Below are 18,403 nucleotides of genomic sequence, written 5' to 3'. Positions count from 1 at the left end.
ACACGTTATTGACGCATGCAAGTGTGTGATGGGAAATTATTTTCTCATTAGTTTGATGATTACAAAAAATAAATTCTATTCGACTACCTGTTGCATAAACACTTATTCAGTGGGGAAAAAAAGTGCTTGTTTACTGTTTTTTTGGGGGTGGGGGTCTCTTTCTGAGTCACCCTAAAATGATGCCAAAGCCGAAAAATAATGTGAACTGTGACCTGCTTGACAGCCATCTTATCACTCAGCTTGACATCAATGTCACCATGCAAAACAAACAGACGTAAAGGACATTTTCCACAGAGACCTCACAAAATTAATATCTGATGCTCATCCAATCATAATCCAGGCCAGTTAATCAACACAAAAAGAGATAGGCATCGATTATGAAGACAATTTTTTTTGACAGTCAGAAGAGAGCAGGCCATTTGTTAATCAAATACGATTTCATTTTTCACTAAATTCAATGTTGATCTGTTAAAAGTAATGGCACCAAACTTTCCTTCATATTCAGGTAGAAACGAGGTATCTGCAAACTGAAACGAGCGGAACAGCCGACAAACACACAATAAACCTATTTTGCCCCAAATGGCCAAAAATCCACCCACGGGTCGAACCGAACACTTGTGTGATTAAGCAGGGCTTGGGCGGGCATCAGCTTAGGTAAATTGTTGCAAAGGAATAACATTGAAGTAAGTGATGTATCAGGAGCCTAGTGCAGCATTTCAGTTGCATTTTTTCTCATCAAATCATTTTAAGTGACTTATTTGTAAGATGACTTGGAAATACAGTATTTGGCACCAGTTGAGGTGCAACAATTAATCAATTATCGGGATGGTGGACAACTGGTTAGCACGTCCGCCTCACAGTGCAGAGGTCATGGGCTCAAAACTGGCTCGGCCTTCCTGTGTGGAGTTTTTATATTCTTCCCATGACTGCGTGGGTTTTTATTCCAGTATTGCACTTTGCTCCCACATTCCAAAACCACGATGGCACGTTAATGGAACAATCGGTAATTTGCCCCTAGGTTTGATTGCGAGTGTGAATGTTTGTTTGTCTATGTGTGCCTTGCAATTGGCTGGCAACCAGTTCAGGGTGTACCCCGCCTAGGGCACAAAGACAGATGGTAGAGGATTCAGTGGGTCAGAAAATGGATGGATGGATGAATGGATAATCAATTATCAAATTAATCAACCATTTGGAAAATCAATTAATTGTTTCGAGACCTCGCTCATCTTCGAATTGTCCAAATCGTCATCACCAGAGTAAATATTCAACAATCTCTGTAGTCCTCCAAGGAAGGAGACTCTTTTGTGTTGACTCACAAAGACCTTTGCAAACAACGGATTTTCACTTTGAAAGACAAATGATCCATACATGTGCCGATTTTCTGACATGTTACAAATACAAACCTGGAAATAAAACAAAATCAATTTGATTGTCGTTTTGAAACAACAACACTCTTTGGATGAGGAATGGAAATTTAAAAATGCTGCTTAAAATATGATTCAACAGTCCAATGGAAAAATCAGCAACAGATTAACCGATTGTTAAAAATAATCTTTAATTAGTGTTCAGACCTGGCGGCCCGGTAGCCCAGTGGTTAGCACGTCGGCTTCAAAGTGCAGAGGTACCGGGTTCGATTCCAGCTCCGGCCTCCCTGTGTGGAGTTTGCATGTTCTCCCCGGGCCTACGTGGGTTTTCTCCGGGTGCTCCGGTTTCCTCCCACATTCCAAAAACATGCGTGGCAGGCTGATACAACACTCTAAGTTGTCCCTAGGTGTGAGTGTGAGCGTGGATGGTTGTTCGTCTCTGTGTGCCCTGTGATTGGCTGACAACCGATTCAGAGTGTCCCCCGCCTACTGCCCGAAGACAGCTGGGATAGGCTCCAGCACCCCCCGCGACCCTAGTGAGGATCAAGCGGTTTGGAAGATGAATGAATGAATAGTGTTTTTAAGAACTTCTCTGCAATTAGACAGGACTCTGACACTATCTAGTGGCACTGCGGTGTCATGGAACTATGTCCAAGTGACATGTCAGGGGTTTGGCACTTGGGGTGAATTTGTTTGAAATCATAAGCAATTTAATTGCATGGATAACTTCGTAAGATGACTAAAAAATATTTCAGTGTTTGTCGATCAGAGTTTGTGATACAAAACGGTTGAAACTATCAATACTGTAGATGCAATTTGAAACATTTTTGGTGGGGTCAATTACACATAGATTTAGTAATTTTCCCAAATGGAGGATTGCTGTAGTGTCAGATTCACTTTGAATCAAGAGGTAATGCTGGTTCAAGGGGGGGGGGGGGGGGGGGTTAAAATAAAAACAGAAAAGATACTCTTCACTGGTCAGGAAAGCAAACTGTCAATCCAACTTGAAAACCTCTGCAATTTCACGACAAGGGAATGTCTTGCTGTACGCAATGACATCCAGGTAACGTCACTGGGAGTGCAGTGGATCAATAGATGAGCGCAGGCGCAGCTGCTTCTGCTCCCTCAGTTGGTGATGTGGCGGGAGTCCCGGCGACAACGGTTTAAGATACCAAAGGCGATATGTCAAGTACCATGCCCCGAGCCCAGTTGCAGTGCCCACCACCTTGTGAGACACATCATGGAAGTAAACTGAGGTGCAGCTGAACATCCACACCCAGAGGATGATGATGAGGTTAAGCGCCACGTACAGAAGGTTGAGGACCACCCTCGGAAGCGCAGATATACTCGCCGTCTTCAGAGAGGCCATGGACGCCGTTTCCTCCATGATGAGCAGGGACGAGTAGGTCAGGATGAAGGAGTGCCCCGAGATGTCGAAGCCGTGCCAGTAGAAGCCGGCGCGCTTGCATTCGGCTATGGATGCAAACCGGTCGGCCTTCACATCCATTGAGTCGGTCTGAAAACATGAGCCGGTCACACCCTCGATGTAGAAGAAGGTCGTGGTGCACGCATACCACACGGCTGTGGCCACCGCCACGGAAAGGAGCCGTTTGCCCAGGAAGACAGCGTTCCGGCTAAAGGCCGTGTTGGAGAGGAGGACGTAGGGAGTCAGCAGAAGCAGCGTCCAACCCCACGACACTTTGACGAAATACCTGCAAAACCAAAAAAATGACACTTGGACTCACCTCTCCACTCAGGCGGGAAAGAGGAAGTCAAACCACACATTGACAGTAATATATTCTATGCGCCTCCACACAGCATTCTGCTTAATATGGTGTTTGTGAAATATGAATTGTGCAGCAAAGGCTGTGTAACCATTTCCACACTTTCTGTCATCTGAAAATAGTTGCTCAGGGCACGACCAATCACGGGGTAACCTGTTTTCTGAAGTAAAGTCATGATAGGTCATTACCTGAACCCTGAGCAACTGATGTTGTTTTCAGTCGACTGCGAGTGGCAAAAGGGTCAACCGCTGAGTTGGACAAAAATTGGTGGATTTTACTGCTCAACTCAATGCAAATCTGAATGGCGTTATTCGACAACATATTTTGATGAAAGAACACTTCGGGGTTGACAGCCCCTTTAATGTGACCTTTAACCTATAACACGCAACCCTAAAAATACTTTAAGTGGGGAGAAATAAAACCAAACTTGAGAAATGTGGCTGCATAACTCTATACACGCTCATACAATTGGGGATATACGGTAGCTGTGTTCACAATGATCAAAATGAACACAAACTCGTGTTAAAATAGGCATCAGCAAGCACTTGCTGTCTGCCACTATTTTCAAGAACCTCCCAGATGTTTTTTTTTTCAATTTCACGAAGCCTGTGATACAATACATCCTGATTTAAATAGCCCTTTCGCAACAGCTGAAGCTGTAACAAAGTAATTTAGAAAACAGTTAACATAAAATAAAATAATAAATAACACACAACATTGCTCTGACCTCAGCAGGCTAACGACAAACTAGCCCGCTTTAGCTCTACTCACACGTTCAGGAAATTTCTTCTACTGCTGAAATAAGTCTGTGGCACGAGCTGGAGCTCTTTGAGAATGGAGCCCACGACTGAAATGACCAAGAACATCCACGGGAAATTGTGTCTGACGGCTGGGATCCTCCACAGAGTCACCAAGTTGCTCACGACGACGTCTACCGCCGCCATGTTGATTGACACTTTCGCCCGACATTGACTTCTTCTGCACTTTGCTTGACGTGACAACGCTAACATGGCGCTTTATTGCCTCCTGGTGGTGACAAGGTGAATGGAACTCATTCACAAGTGCACTCGAACCCCTTATACTCGCGCTTCTGCACCCGTGTATCCAAAGATAGTTGTTTCCCCCAATTCTGTTGAGATTTTTAAATATATGTTTATATAAACATTTTAATGATTGTTGAGGGGGGGTACAGACATTTCTCCCATTTGAACTGAATATTTATCAGCATTTGTGAATATTTTGGGGGGGTTAAAAATTACTAATCATTTATTTGTAATCGTTTTGTTTTTACAATGCATTTCAATAAATATCAGTTACATGCGGATCCTCACTAACCTCGGGCCGACCCGGTAACTATCTCTCACAATGAGCGGGGGTCCACCATAGCACGTATGACGCGAATATACCAAGAGACATCAGATACAGTATACCCTAGACCAGGGTAGGGGGGGCAATTAATTTTGCAAAGAAACTATAGGTACAGTATGTGAGAAACTGGAATTCTTGTCGATGGCCAAGCCATTATTTTTTGAAGAAGCATACTGTCTTATTTCATTAAATGCTGCTATGTGTGTACATATGGTATGGTATATAGGAAGCTAATGTCTGGAAAGGAGGTGTGATGGTCTTTGAACTGGATTGAGATGACTATGAAATCAAATTTGTGACATACCAAGTCCCCTCCATGAGTCGTCACCTTACCGTGGTGGAGGGGTTTGTGTGTCCCAATGATCCTAGGAGCTAAGTTGTCTGGGGCTTTATGCCCCTGGCAGGGTCACCCATGGCAAACAGGTTCTAGGTGAGGGGCCAGACAAAGGACGCCTTATGATGAGTAAAATATATGGACCAAGGTTTCCCTAGCCCGGACGCGGGTCACCGGGGCCCCCTTCTGGAGCCAGGCCTGGAGGTGGAGCTCGTTGGCGAGCGCCTGGTGGCCGGGCCTACACCCATGGGGCCCGGCCGGGCACAGCCCAAGAGGCAACGTGGGTCCCCCTTCCCATGGGCTCACCACCCTTGAGAGGGGCCAAAGAGGTCGGGTGCAATGTGAGTTGGGCGGCAGCCAAAGGCGGGGACCCTGGTGGTCCGATCCTGCAGAAGCTAGCTCTTGGGACATGGAATGTCATCTCTCTGGCAGGGAAGGAGCCCGAGCTGGTGTGTGAGGCAGAGAATTTCCGACTGGATATAGTCGGACTTGCCTCTACACACAGCCTGGGTTCTGGTACCAGTTCTCTCGAGAGGGGTTGGACTCTCTTCCACTCTGGAGTTGCTCACGGTGAGAGGCGCAGAGCAGGTGTGGGCAAGCTCATTGCCCCCAGGCTCAGTGCCTGTACATTGGGGTTCACACCGAGAGGGTTGCCTCCCTCCGCCTTCGGGTGGGTGGATGGGTCCTGACTGTTTGTGCATATGCACCAAACAGCAGCTCAGCATATCCACCCTTTTTGGAGTCCTTGGAGGGTGTGCTGGAGAGTACTCCTGCTGGGGACTCCCTTGTTCTGCTGGGGGAATTCAATGCTCACGTGGGCAATGACAGTGAGACCTAGAGGGGCGGTATTGGGAGGAACGGCCCCCCCGATCAGAACTCGAGTGGTGTTTTGTTATTGGACTTCTGTGCTCGCCACGGATTGTCCATAACGAATACCTTGTTCAAACATAATGTTGTCCATATGTGCACTTGGCACCAGGACACCCTAGGCCGCAGTTCGATGATCGACTTTGTAGTTGTATCATCGGACTTGCGGCCGCATGCTCTGGACACTCGGGTGAAGAGAGGGGCGGAGCTGTCAACTGTTCACCACCTGGTGGTGAGTAGGCTCCGAAGGTGGGGGAAGATGCCGGTCCGCCCTGGCAGACCCAAACGTATTGTGAGGTTTTGTTGGCAGCGTCTGGCGGAATCCCCTGTCAGAAGGAGTTTCAACTCCCACCTCCGACAGGGCTTTACCCATGTTCCGGGGCAGGCGGGGGACATTGAGCCCGAGTGGACCATATTCCGTGCCTCTATTGTTGAGGCGGCCAATCTGAGTTGTGGCCGTAAGGTGGTTGGTGCCTGTCGTGGCGGCAACCCCGGTACTCGCTGGTGGACAGCTGACGGGTATCGACTGGCCAAGCGGAACGCAGCTTCGGTGGTCGCCGAGGCAAAAACCAGAGCGTGGGAAGAGTTTGGTGAGGCCATGGAAGCCGACTTCCGGACAGCTTTGAGGAAATTCTGGTCCACCATCCGACATCTCAGGAGGGGGAAGCAGTGCACCACCAACACTGTGTACAGTGGGGATGTGGCACTGCTGACTTCGACTTGGGACGTTGTGAACCGGTGGGCAGAGTACTTCGAAGACCTCCTCAACTCCACCAACACGTCTTCCTTGGAGGAAGCAGAGCCTGGGAACTCTGAGGTGGGCTCTCCTATCTCTGTGGCTGAAGTCACCGATGTGGTTAAAAAGCTCCTCGGTGGCAAGGCTCAGGGGCTCCTCGGTGCCAAGGCTCTGGATGCTGTGGGGCTGTCCTGGTTGTCACGCCTCTGCAACATCGCGTGGTCAACAGCGATGTTGGGACTACCACCACTACCGGGGTGGTAGTCCCTCCTTTTAAAAAGGGGGACCGGAGGGTGTGTTCCAACTACAGAGGGATCACACTCCTCAGCCTCCCTGGTAAGGTCTATTCAGGGGTCCTGGAGAGGAGGGTCCGTCAGGAAGTCGAGCCTCAGATTGAGGAGGAGCAGTGTGGTTTTCGTCCCGGCCGTGGAACAGTGGACCAGCTCTACACCCATAGCAGGGTCCTCGAGGGTATGTGGGAATTCGCCCAACCAGTCTACATGTGTTTTGTGGACGGCGTTTGACCGTGTCCCTCTGGGAGTTCTGTGGGGGGTGCTTCGAGGGTATGGGGTACCGAACCCCCTGATACGGGCTGTTCGGACAGTATACCACCGATGTCAGAGTTTGGTTCGCATTGCCGGCAGTAAGTCGGAATCGTTTCCAGTGAGGGTAGGACTCCGCCAAGGCTGCCCTTTGTCGCCGATTCTGTTCATAACCTTTATGGACAGAATTTCTAGGCGCAGCCGAAGCGTTGAGGTTGTCCGTTTTGGGGGCCTCAGTATTGCATCCCTGCTTTTTGCAGATGATGTGGTACTGTTGGCTCCTTCAAGCAGGGCTCTCCAACTCTCACTGAAGCGTTTCGCAGCCGAGTGTGAAGCGGTTGGGATGAAGATCAGCACCTCCAAATCTGAAACCATGGTCCTCAGTCGGAAAAGGGTGGTGTGCCCCCTCCGGGTCGGGGAGGAGATCTTGCCCCAAGTGGAGGAGTTCAAGTATCTTGCGGTCTTGTTCACGAGTGGGGGCAGGAGGGAGCGGGAGATCGACAGGCAGATCGGCGCAGCGTCTGCTGTGATGCGGATGTTGTATCGGTCGGTCGTGGTGAAGAAGGAGCTGAGCCAAAGGGCGAAGCTCTCAATTTACCGGTCGATCTACGTCCCAACCCTCACCTATGGTCACGAGCTATGGGTCGTGACCAAAAGAACGAGATCCCGGTTACAAGCGGCCGAAATAAGTTTTCTCCGCAGGGTGTCCGGGCTCTCCCTTAGAGATAAGGTGAGAAGCTCGGTCATCCGGGAGGGGCTCAGAGTCGAGCCGCTTCTCCTCCACATCGAGAGGAGCCAGATGAGGTGGCTTGGGCATCTGATTCGGATGCCTCCTGAGCGCCTCCACGGTGAGGTGTTTCGGTCATGTCCCACCGGGAGGAGACCCCGAGGAAGACCCAGGACACGCTGGAGAGACTATGTCACCCAGCTTGCCTGGGAACGACTTGGGACCCCCCCGGGGAGAGCTGGAAGAAGTAGCTAGGGAGAAGCTAAAGCTGTTGCCCCCGCGACCCGGCCCCGGATAAGCGGTAGATGATGGATGGATGGATGGACATACCAAGTTTGAATGAATACCGCTGAACAAAAGTCGTTTTATTTTCATCTGCTAATGGAACTGCATGTTGTCTTCTATGTGACACAGTTGTACCTGTTTAACCGAGTAAGCTGAACTTTTGTTCGGTATATGGAGACATTTTTGAGAGCCGATATGAAATTTGTCATTGATGATTTAAGAATACAGTACACTGACAATCAGTTTACGATGGTGTTTATTTACAATAAAAACAACAACAAACATTTGCTTCATGAACTATACTTGCTTTGTGTTAAGGCAACTGAAATGACACAGAAAAAGTAAAGTTATTCCCTTTTATACAACAGACAAAAAATAATGTGGAATCATTGTAACCCCAAAGCTTTTAAAAATACAATTTCAGAGGTACAGCTCTGAACAATAATACATTGTTGAGTTTTTATTTTACCCTCTCCCAAAAAATATTTACACAATCAAAAAAATATTTACATCATCAGTAGTTGAATTTCGCGCATTTTCTGCTCAACTTCAAAGCAAATAAAAGATCATTTTAAACATTTTTTACCAATAAGTTGACACCTGAAGAATTTCACAGTTCAAAACATTCAAATTCACACTAAAGAAAAAGAAGAGCATCACTCCAAAAAGAACCAATGCAATTCATAAATAAAACATTGAAAGAAAAACAAAGTAGAAGATTAAATAGAGAAAATTATTAAATAGAAAGTGGTCAGGAAACACAAAGCATGAAAACATGTAAAAGGCGGATGCTTCCAAAAGTTCACAACAAATATCGGCCGTACTGGAGTGACTCGGTGGAATCAGGTACCGCCTTCTCTCGTCGGCTGCAGGATATTTGCATCCATGAAATGAGGACGGGCAGTCACTTAACAGTTGGAAAATGACAAAAACTGTCAAATGTGAAAAATGCAGTGGTGCCTTAAAATACAAGTTCAATTCCTTCCGTGACTATCGTATCGATAATCACCTCTGCCCATTGAAATGATTGGAAATACAAAATCCCCGCCCCCCCGCCTCACTCTGCGAAATGTTTCTTTAGACACGTGTATCAGAAAAATAGCACTCTATATTGTACTTCATAAAAACGTAAGGATATTAGCATAATGATAGAATATAAATAGGTAAACAGCTTGTGCATCATGACTTCATACAGAGGTTCCCAAGTCCGGTCCTCAGGAGCCCCTATTCAGCCTTTTTTTTTTTTTACACGTTTCTCTCCTCCAACACATCCGATTCAACTTATTGGCTAATTAGCAAGCTTGTAAAGGGAAACGTGTAATAGGGGCTGAATAGGGGCTCCCAAGGACTGGACTTGGGCACCCGTGATTTCATGTTAGTGCTTCGATTCAATATTCTTCAGCTCCCTGTGGTGTGCCCACTTTGGCCACCAAGGAGCAGTATAATACAGTCATACAGACAAACGAAGAAGAGTCACAACTACCCTCTGTCACCATCCAGTGCTCGTATCCCAAGTTTGCACTTGCAAGCCAAAGCAAAAAAACAAAAGACTAAATTGCATAATGACGGCTTGTATCTTGAAATAAGTGGGGTCAGTCCTGTCTCAAGGCACCACTGCATCATTTTGGCTACGGCGTTGGAAAAACAATTTTGTTATTTGTGTGATGTGATTGTGGACATCGTGTCCGGATTTTATTAACTGTATTATATACTTTTAGTGATAATGTACATTTTTTTCTGTTGTGTATTTTGTACACTTAGTTATTCGAAGATGTGCAGTAACATCAAGCATAGAGACCTTCAATGAGAACTAGTCTTGCAACGATCTTGAGTGCATTCACATGTATTAAAATCTCAATTAATGTACACTGTCCCTTTTCAAAATTAAATTATTTGAATTTGAATTAAACCAACTACAAATCTGTAAGTTCCTTTTCACAAAGAGTTCCATGTCTTTACCCTGTGGAGTCGGAACACTCAAGAAGACATACTCAAACGTGTCAGGCATGAAAACATTTCAGGTTGCGGGAACGGTGAGTGTGCATTTGCAGCTCAGTGACAAAGAATAGAGTGCCAGGAAATCACACTGTGAAGAAGTCTGGCCCTCCTGCCACGCCACCTGCCCTATGTGTTAATGCGCCACGCTGCGGCCATCACCGAGCAGCCGTTAGACGGGGTTCCATGCCCGTAGCCTGCTGCTGCTCCTATCCCCCGTTCTGCACATGGTCATGGCAAACGCCTGTACTTCGCTCATCTCCCGGAGGGACCGTGATGGGAATGCTTCGGAAGAGAAGGACAAGAATGTCAATCAAAAGTTACATACAAATTAAAGAACGGCCAGGCGATCCAACCTGAAGATGGGAATCCACGACGCTAGTAGGTGGGCTGAGCTAACAGTTCTGTACAAAAAGCATTCAAAGCACGACCAAATGAAGCAGCGCTTGACAGAGACTGGTGGATTAAGATATGAGTGACTTGTCACTGATTATTCATTTATTTTGCTTTAGCTTGTGAGCGCAAACCTGAGATACAAGCGCAACACGATGGCAGTGAACTCTACTCCACTAAACATAAAATGAAGAGAATTACATGTTGAGTATTTAAAACAACAAAACAACTTTGCCTTAAAGTCCTCTAGTTCAATGCGAACACACAATTGAAAATGTCTTTAACCATCTACCATTTATCAATGGCAGTCAACGCGCAAGAACCCAAATGTTTTCTTTTCGCGTGTGAGATATCAAGGCGCTTAACAGCGAACTGCCAGGCTTCATGTTCTGTCTCCCTCTGTGGGTCATTGTTTTGTTTACGTTCCCCCAGACGGGTCAGAAAGTAAATTCCTTGTGTTTTACATACTGGACCAATGAATCTGATTCTGATTCTGAAGAAAAATATATTTGAACACAAATGGCAGAGCAACACATGTATACAAACAATATGATGATCTCTCACTTACAACAAGTGGGTGACAATAGTTGTCAAACTATTCTTCTTCATTTATGTTTGCATGACTCCGTTATGCTGCCCCTGGTAGCTAAGTTGGGTACACCAAAAGAAGCAGCACAACAAATGAAATTAAGCGTTAACTCATGATGCTTGAAGTATTGCATTCATTTACATTCTATTTTTTTGATGCAACAATTTTTTTACATAGTACAGTTTTATGGGTTGCAATTTTCCAAATTAAAAAACACACTCCAAATGTATTTTTTAACAGATTAATTGCATTTCCATTCATTTAATTGGGCAAAGTGGAGTTGTGATAAGATTGTTTTGAGTTGCAAATGTGGTCGTGAAACAAATAAAACCCGGATCTCAAGGCATCATTGTATGCTGTAAACCAGGGGTGCCCATTACGTTGATCCTGATCTACCGGTAGATCTGAAAGGCATTGTGGGTAGATCAGGTCGACCATCCACCCTGACAGTTTTTTTTTAAATAACAATCTTTATTTAAGAAGTCAATTACAAATCACAGAAAATCCGTCCTAACAATTTTTTTTTTTATCCGTCCTGACAATGACATTCGAACTTTCTCTGCCACACGCTTCACTGCGCATGCACATTCAACTCCGCTAATTAATGCACAACTCTCGTAAATGTGAAAATAAGACAAGAGATAAATATGAGTGGAAAAGCTGGACTAAGTAAAAATCCGAAGACCCACCACTACCATAAGGAGTGGGAGGAGGACTTATTTTTCGTTTTCAAAGTGCAATTCTGGAACTTACCCCCAGAGGACAAGTACCCCAACATCAGGAAATGTGCTACCTTTTTGACCGCATTATTTGGCTCCACTTATTTATGTGAGTCAGCCTTTTCCCACATGGAGATCATCAAATCCAAATACCGTTCCACCATGACTGATGAGCATCTGGAAATCTGCTTGAGGCAGCTACTGTCCGGACTATGCATCCCTGTCTGGTTTAATTCAGTGCAAGTCGTCAGAGTAAGGTAATTACAAAACATTTATTTGTTGTATTGTGCTATATAGGTTGATGCACTCATGCATACCTTTAATGTACAAATAAAAATAATTCAAAATATATAGGATAAAAATAATGTGTTTTTCATTTTTAACAGGCGGTAGATCATTTTGACTCGGTCATGTCATAAGTAGATACCAGGCCGAAAAAGTGTGGGCACCCCTGCTGTAAACACTTTCATCATGACTTTTGCACTTCCGGGGGCCAAAAGCTTGAGAATTCAGATGACATGGCTTAAATGATGATCTTAGCCATCGTATAGTGTGAATGTGTGACGTGTCAATCAAAAAGATGTTACATGAGCTCAATTGTTTCAAAACAAAACACTGCATATAATTTACATTTCAATAGGTAAGTTGCTTAAAAAATAGACATGGTGGAAAATCTGATATGGTTAAGGGACTGGTAAATGATATGACTTTACTGTTGCTCGCTCACAGGCTTTGATGAATTCATTTACTTCATTTTTTTTGAAGGAAATTAAAAAAAAAAGCCCCTCTACAGCAATATTTGCCAGCCTAACTCCAAACACACCAAATTTTTATCTTAATTTTCACCTTGAATCACAGTGGCCGCCATTGTTCATGATTCTTTGATTCGCTGTCGAGAAACAAAGCCAAGAAGAAGAAAAACTGGGTGAACTCACCGATGATGACTGATGATCGTGAGGTCGCTCGAGTTTGATGCGAATGTCTATTCCTTTCCCTCGCTCACTTTTAGCAGGACCTGAATGATTGGCCAACACACATACCGCATCATTTATCGTTCAGCATTAACCAATATCGTTTTGAAATTCATCCATTATTGTCACGGGGATCGTGGACCGTATCCCAGTCGTCATCGGGTAGTAGGCGGCATAAACACTGAATTGGTTGCCAGCCAATTACAGGGCTCACAGAGACAAACAACCATCTGCACAAACACTCACGCCGAGGGACAATTTAGACAAGTGTTCCATTAAAGTCAAGATGGAGCCCGAGTAGGCAGCCGTCGGCAAGTGCTCTCATGAGCCTTGCTTTTTTTTGTTGTTTTTGTGTTTGTGTTGTCACTTTGTGTTTGTTGTTACGTCATGTGGACCAGATGTGGACTTTATTCAGCAGTTTTTGGCCACGACATTCATCAAGGAGGAGACTCCGTGCTCGGTGGTTGCGCCTTCTCGGCAGCATGGGTATACCAGCACTGTTTTTGACTGGGAGGAATGTCGGCGCCATTTGACTGTCGTTGCTGGACAGTCCCGGGGCGCTTGTGTCTTGCGCCTGTAATGGGCAGCATTTTTCACAGCCCCGCTTTGTTCAGCGGAGAGATCGGTGCTTTTGATCGGTCTGCGGCTGGATAGATGTAAGGCTTGAGGAGCCGACGATAAGATAAGATATCCTTTATTTGTCCCACACTGAGTGAATTTACAGCCTCAAGGAGCAAGTATGTAGGTAGAAAGAAGAAAGAAAAAAAACCCCAAAAGAAATAAATAAAGTAAAAGGACAAAAAGAAACTCAAACAGGGATATGAGCTGCTGGAGAGGCAGATGAGAGGAAAGGAGCATTAGTGCGGAGCACAGATGCAGATTTGGAACTGGGAGTCGCGGCTTGGAGTTTGAAGCGGATTACGTGGGACAGGAGAAGTGAACTAATCTCTTTTTTCATCAATGGACGCTCCATTTTCGTGCTCGCTTTCAAAACTTAGCTTGTAGCAGACATGTGCACATTTTCAGCATGACGTCTCTGACCCACTGGTGAAAGGACACTCTGATCCTCTCCTCTTTCATCTATAACTGCTTCAGACAACAACGTGTATGCAGAAAGGTGGTGAAGATTGCACGACTGTCTGTGTCCTAGGTGTTGTGTTGTGTTCTTTTTGTTATTTTGACTTCAAAATGGCGCCGCGAGAGTGGCTGCCTTTCCAGCAGCTCCTACATTTTGTTGTTCTACTTCTTCCTTTCATAACTTTGCTGCTGTGAATTGGGAATTTCTCCATTGCGAGACAAATAAAGGTTTTCTTAACCTGCCACGCATATTATTGGAATGTGGGAGCAAAGGCCTAGAATCAAACTCTAGAGCCCTGCACCGTGAGGTGCAAACCAGAGATTCAACAAAAAACATTTTTGAAAGTATCTTGATTTTAATGCTCATTTTTTCTCTACAATTTTATTTTATAATTTCAAATTTGTATGCTGTTCAACATAAAAAAGAGCCAATATCTTATATAATTCAACTTGAGAACAATATTTTTAAAATGTGAGATACTGTATTTTGTAACTATTATTTTACAGTTTTAAAATAAAAATAAAAAAGGAGATTACTTTTTTCATCATTATTATTTTTAAATTAAAAACTCGTATCTTTTAACATGACTGAAATGACAATATCTTTTTTTAAATTCAAAATCTATTCGTAACATTTTAGTAGTGTAATAGATTTTTACATTTTGTTTTTTAAAAGTGATACAAATGCTGCATATTTTGGGGTGAAAAAATCCCCAGCAACCTTTCCACATACAACAAGCACAAGACTGAAAAGGGAACAGTGAGTCATAATGCTGAGAGAATGCAAGGCAAATGCGACTTACAGGACATCCTCCTCTTGAAATTGACAATTACAGGCCTGCCATTTGATGTGCACGCCACGTCGGCTCACCTGGCGAGCTGCCGCGGCTGTTGGTGCTGGGGCTGCTCAGGCTGTCGTCCAGCCATGTGCTGTACGTCAGAGAATCCCGCTTGTGCGGTGTCCCGGCGGACGACAAACTCTCCTGACAGACCACAGGCCGCAATGCAAATGCACATTTGACTGTCAGATGAAATGCACACCTGAGGAATGCTCGGGAATTTTTGAAAAACTGAGAACTGTATTTTTGTTCACTTTCATTGGGTTGTGTTGGCAAATTACTATCATATTCATATTTCCCTCAGCATTCGTGTTCTTGTTCTTCAGTGAAAGAATTGATTGTTCAAGTACAGTGGTGCCTTGACATACGAGTGACCAGACACCTGAGTTTTTCAAATTGTGAGCTGGCATCCTTGATGGCGACCGTGAAATCAACTTAACACGCACACACACACACACACACACACACACACACACACACACATACACACACACACACACACACACACACACGACAAAGTGAATTACACTTTGTGTAATTAAAACAACCACGTAGTTTAGAAAGGCTGCTTAATGTAATTCTAACCAACAATTAAAATGCCATAGATGGGCTCATGAATAGCATCTGTGTCAAGCTGTTAAAATCTTTGAGGCAACAATTATTTGAATAAAAATGGTGCATCAGCTCATGTAAACAGACAGTATAACAATAATTACAGGTGTCTTTTCTTTATCCAAACCAATACTACTGAAGCGTGTGCAAATGTTTACTCATACTGTGTCTGTATTATACTGCCCCCTGGTGGACTAGACACACAAACCAGAAGGAGCCATGATGTCCCATTATAACCATACAAAATTGATTAAATTCTTTAGATTCTATTTCATTACATTTTACTTCCTGAATACAGTATATAAAGCACTACATCACAGAGTGCTATTTTGTGAATTAAAAATCACATTACCGATTAAAAAAAAATGTTTGTGTTAGGGTAAGTTGGAACGGCTCAATGGCATTTTCATTCATTTGAATGAGGAAAGAGGAGTTTAGTGTTTTGAGTAAAGAGTGTGGTCGCGGAAAGATTTCAACTTGTATTTGAAGGCAAATAAAAGTACATTTGTTGAAATGGCATGCTTCTGAATTGCAAATTCATTCATTCATTCATCTTCCGAACTGCTTCATCCTCACTGGGGTCGCGGGGGCTGCTGGAGCCTATCCCAGCAGTCTTCAGGCAGTAGGCGGGGGACACCCTGAATCGGTTGCCAGCCAATCGCAGGGCACACAGAGACGAACAACCATCCATACCCACACTCACACCGAGGGACCATGTTAGAGTGTTCAATCCGCCTGCCAAGCATGTTTTTGGATTGTGGGAGGAAACTGGAGCACCCGGAGAAAACCCACGCAGGCCTGGGGAGAACATGTAAACTCCACACAGGGAGGCCGGGGATGGAATTGAATCCGGTACCGCTGCACTGTGATGTCGACGTGTCAACCACTGGACTACGGGGCCGTCCGAATTGCGAATTATTTTTCACAAATGTCTGATTATGTCAACACCAAACATTTATTTTTTTGTATATGCTACCTTTCTAGAATGCCGCAGCTTAACTTCCCGTGAAAATATATTGGCAACTTACTGGAAATCTTCTCTCCCTTTGCAGCATGAGGGACACGGAACTCACCATGCCCGTGTCGTAATCCTCTACTGCCTCGTTCTCCTCGACCACGCTGGCGAAGCTGCTGGCATTGGATGAGGAGCGCGAAAGGTCGTTGGCCTCGGGGATGGATGGGGCCCTGTCGCACATTAAAAAAATAAACCTAAATGCCACGGTCAACCACAAAACTGCCACATAGTCATTTATTGCCATTCTCAGTTGGAAATCCAAAATTAAAAAAAATGCAAATGATGAAAACAGGATTGGTTATTTTGGTATTTGTTTTTCCAAAACAAAACATTTTTTTTAAATGGGCCATTAGATGACATTTTATTTTAAAATTTAAATCCAACAAATGATCTATCAGCCATATTAACGTAATTTCTTCTATGACCCACATTTTTTTGATAACATTAAGCATAAAATCAAGAGGGAGATTGTCTTAGGTTGCAAATTTACAGAATACAAAACATAATTTTGGCTGCTCACAAAGAACGATGACAGCCTCGCAAGTGGACTTAGCCGAAACATAAACAGCAGTCGACGGCATTAAGTATTTTCCAATACAAATCTTTTTCGCCACATGGACATTTCAAAACACTCTTGTCACTCAATAAAACTGGGCGCAGATCCAGGATTTTCTGCTGTTCTTTGGTTTTGTGAGAACACGTAATCACACGAAAGGGCTTCGTGTCTCACACCAGGAAAGAGAAAGCTCAGACAAAGGCTAACTCTAACCTCCAAAAATATGCGGAGGACAATACTTCAATTTTTGAGTGTGGATACCAGCAAATCAGGGGCAACACATGTCTACAGAGGAAAAAACTACTGTCTACTGAGGAAAGACACATGGATGTGTCTCAATATCATGAAATTATGGTATATTGATGCAGAGGCTAACGTACAAAAAGGCAAACACAGGAAATTGTATGGTGCCCACAAACGTCTCAGAAAAACTGAGCTAGTTTACTTTGATTTAAAGCATTTATTATTGTCTTAATTCAAATGCTTGAAAACACATCAACTGCTTCATCTGATCTTATTTCCCGTCCTTCTCAGGACAACCCACATTCTGACTGTGCATGTGCAGACTTGACTCAGGAAGGCGGTACGAAAGCAGTGGTGAGGAAAACGAAGCACCGCTACCAAAACTAGTGAAGGTTTGAACTTTTTTCCCCCATGCTAACAGCACTGCAGCTATGACACAACGGCAAGTGAACACACATTTATTGACAGGTTATTTTTCAGTAAGATAGCGTCTGACCTTTCAACTAGAAATCCTTCATTCATTGCTGTGCATACGGACCACTGAAAACGGAAACAAAAACAATGATACTTGGCTCAAGTCACACCTGTTCTTGGCAATGGTGAGCCCCTCAGGTGAGCTCTGATTGGACGAGTTGTCCGATTTCTGGTCCTGAGAGACGTGGCCGCTGTCGGGGGTCTTTTGGGTGTTCGGGGAGTTCTCTCTACTGCTCCATCAGACAAAAAGAACGTTAACACTTTGGGATTCTACTTGAGACAGTATTATTCAAATTGCACCTTTTCTCCTGCACTTCCTGGATGTTTTCAATCCCGATGGCACTACTCCGCCTGGAGCTGAAGGGACCAGACTTTTTCCTTGTGGGGCTTTTCCCCGGGATGATCAGAGACTGCAAAGGGACAGAACTCATTGTTAGACTCATAAAACCTATTCTGTGCATTCCACCAGCTGGCACACACACCAGTAGGACCAGCCCAGTGTCCAAGGAATGAAAGGGAAAGGTGATAAAGACAATTTCATTCTTTACATTCTATTCAATTATGCAATTACTGTTGGTGTTTATAATCTACACTATTAAAAAGCTATATGTCCTGTTAAAAAGTCAATTTTTAAATAGTTTTTGGGAGGCTATAACTGGTTAAATGGTATTTCAATGCATTTCAATGGAGAAAGATGATTTGAGATGCAAGTTGTGAGCATGATCTTATAACAGATTGAACTGGTATATCAAGGCCCCACTGTATTAGCATTTGGAATTTGGGAGTTAAGTTGTTCGTAGCATGTACTGTACCTGCAGAAGGAAACAAAAATGTTCCTTCAACATAACACATACTTGACACATAAATCCTAGAAACTCGTCATTTTGCAGAGGTCTCTTAATTTTGTATTTAT

General features: G+C 44.3%; 2 protein-coding genes and 1 long non-coding RNA gene across 21 annotated transcripts in view; 1 reads left to right on the top strand and 2 right to left on the bottom strand.

Annotated features, from left to right (window-relative positions):
• Nucleotides 1-2,047: 2,047 nt before the first annotated feature.
• On the bottom strand, nucleotides 2,048-4,139 carry fitm2 (fat storage inducing transmembrane protein 2). Its single transcript, XM_052058182.1, has 2 exons — nucleotides 3,920-4,139; nucleotides 2,048-3,076 (listed from the first exon to the last, which is right to left on the bottom strand). The coding sequence occupies exons 1-2, from the start codon at nucleotides 4,090-4,092 to the stop codon at nucleotides 2,434-2,436; spliced, it is 816 nt and encodes a 271-aa protein (XP_051914142.1). The 5' UTR covers nucleotides 4,093-4,139; the 3' UTR covers nucleotides 2,048-2,433.
• Nucleotides 4,140-8,464: 4,325 nt separating this feature from the next.
• The window catches only part of rap1gapa (RAP1 GTPase activating protein a), a 110,711-nt gene continuing 100,772 nt past the window's right edge, over nucleotides 8,465-18,403 (bottom strand). For 12 of the 19 annotated variants that reach the window (XM_052058020.1, XM_052058021.1, XM_052058004.1 and 9 more), the window contains 6 exons: nucleotides 17,791-17,900; nucleotides 17,601-17,720; nucleotides 16,231-16,387; nucleotides 14,623-14,734; nucleotides 12,639-12,718; nucleotides 8,465-10,287 (listed from right to left, as the gene is read on the bottom strand). In XM_052058020.1, coding sequence (XP_051913980.1) covers nucleotides 10,258-10,287; nucleotides 12,639-12,718; nucleotides 14,623-14,734; nucleotides 16,231-16,387; nucleotides 17,601-17,720; nucleotides 17,791-17,900 — 609 coding nt within the window. In that variant the 3' untranslated portion in view covers nucleotides 8,465-10,257. Of the gene's footprint in view, nucleotides 10,407-12,638; nucleotides 12,719-14,622; nucleotides 14,735-16,230; nucleotides 16,388-17,600; nucleotides 17,721-17,790; nucleotides 17,901-18,403 lie in introns of all 19 variants that reach the window. The other 7 variants (XM_052058006.1, XR_007961354.1, XM_052058005.1 and 4 more) reach the window with 7 other exon arrangements.
• Nucleotides 11,340-11,959, top strand: LOC127596085 (uncharacterized). Its single transcript, XR_007961369.1, has 2 exons — nucleotides 11,340-11,607; nucleotides 11,902-11,959. It is a non-coding gene; the product is annotated as an uncharacterized LOC127596085 (long non-coding RNA).

This window comes from Hippocampus zosterae, chromosome 2, assembly GCF_025434085.1.
Source record: "Hippocampus zosterae strain Florida chromosome 2, ASM2543408v3, whole genome shotgun sequence".
Classification (NCBI taxonomy): domain Eukaryota; kingdom Metazoa; phylum Chordata; class Actinopteri; order Syngnathiformes; family Syngnathidae; genus Hippocampus; species Hippocampus zosterae.
Note: the sequence above shows the minus strand (reverse complement) of the source record. Positions and strands in the feature narration are given on the sequence as shown.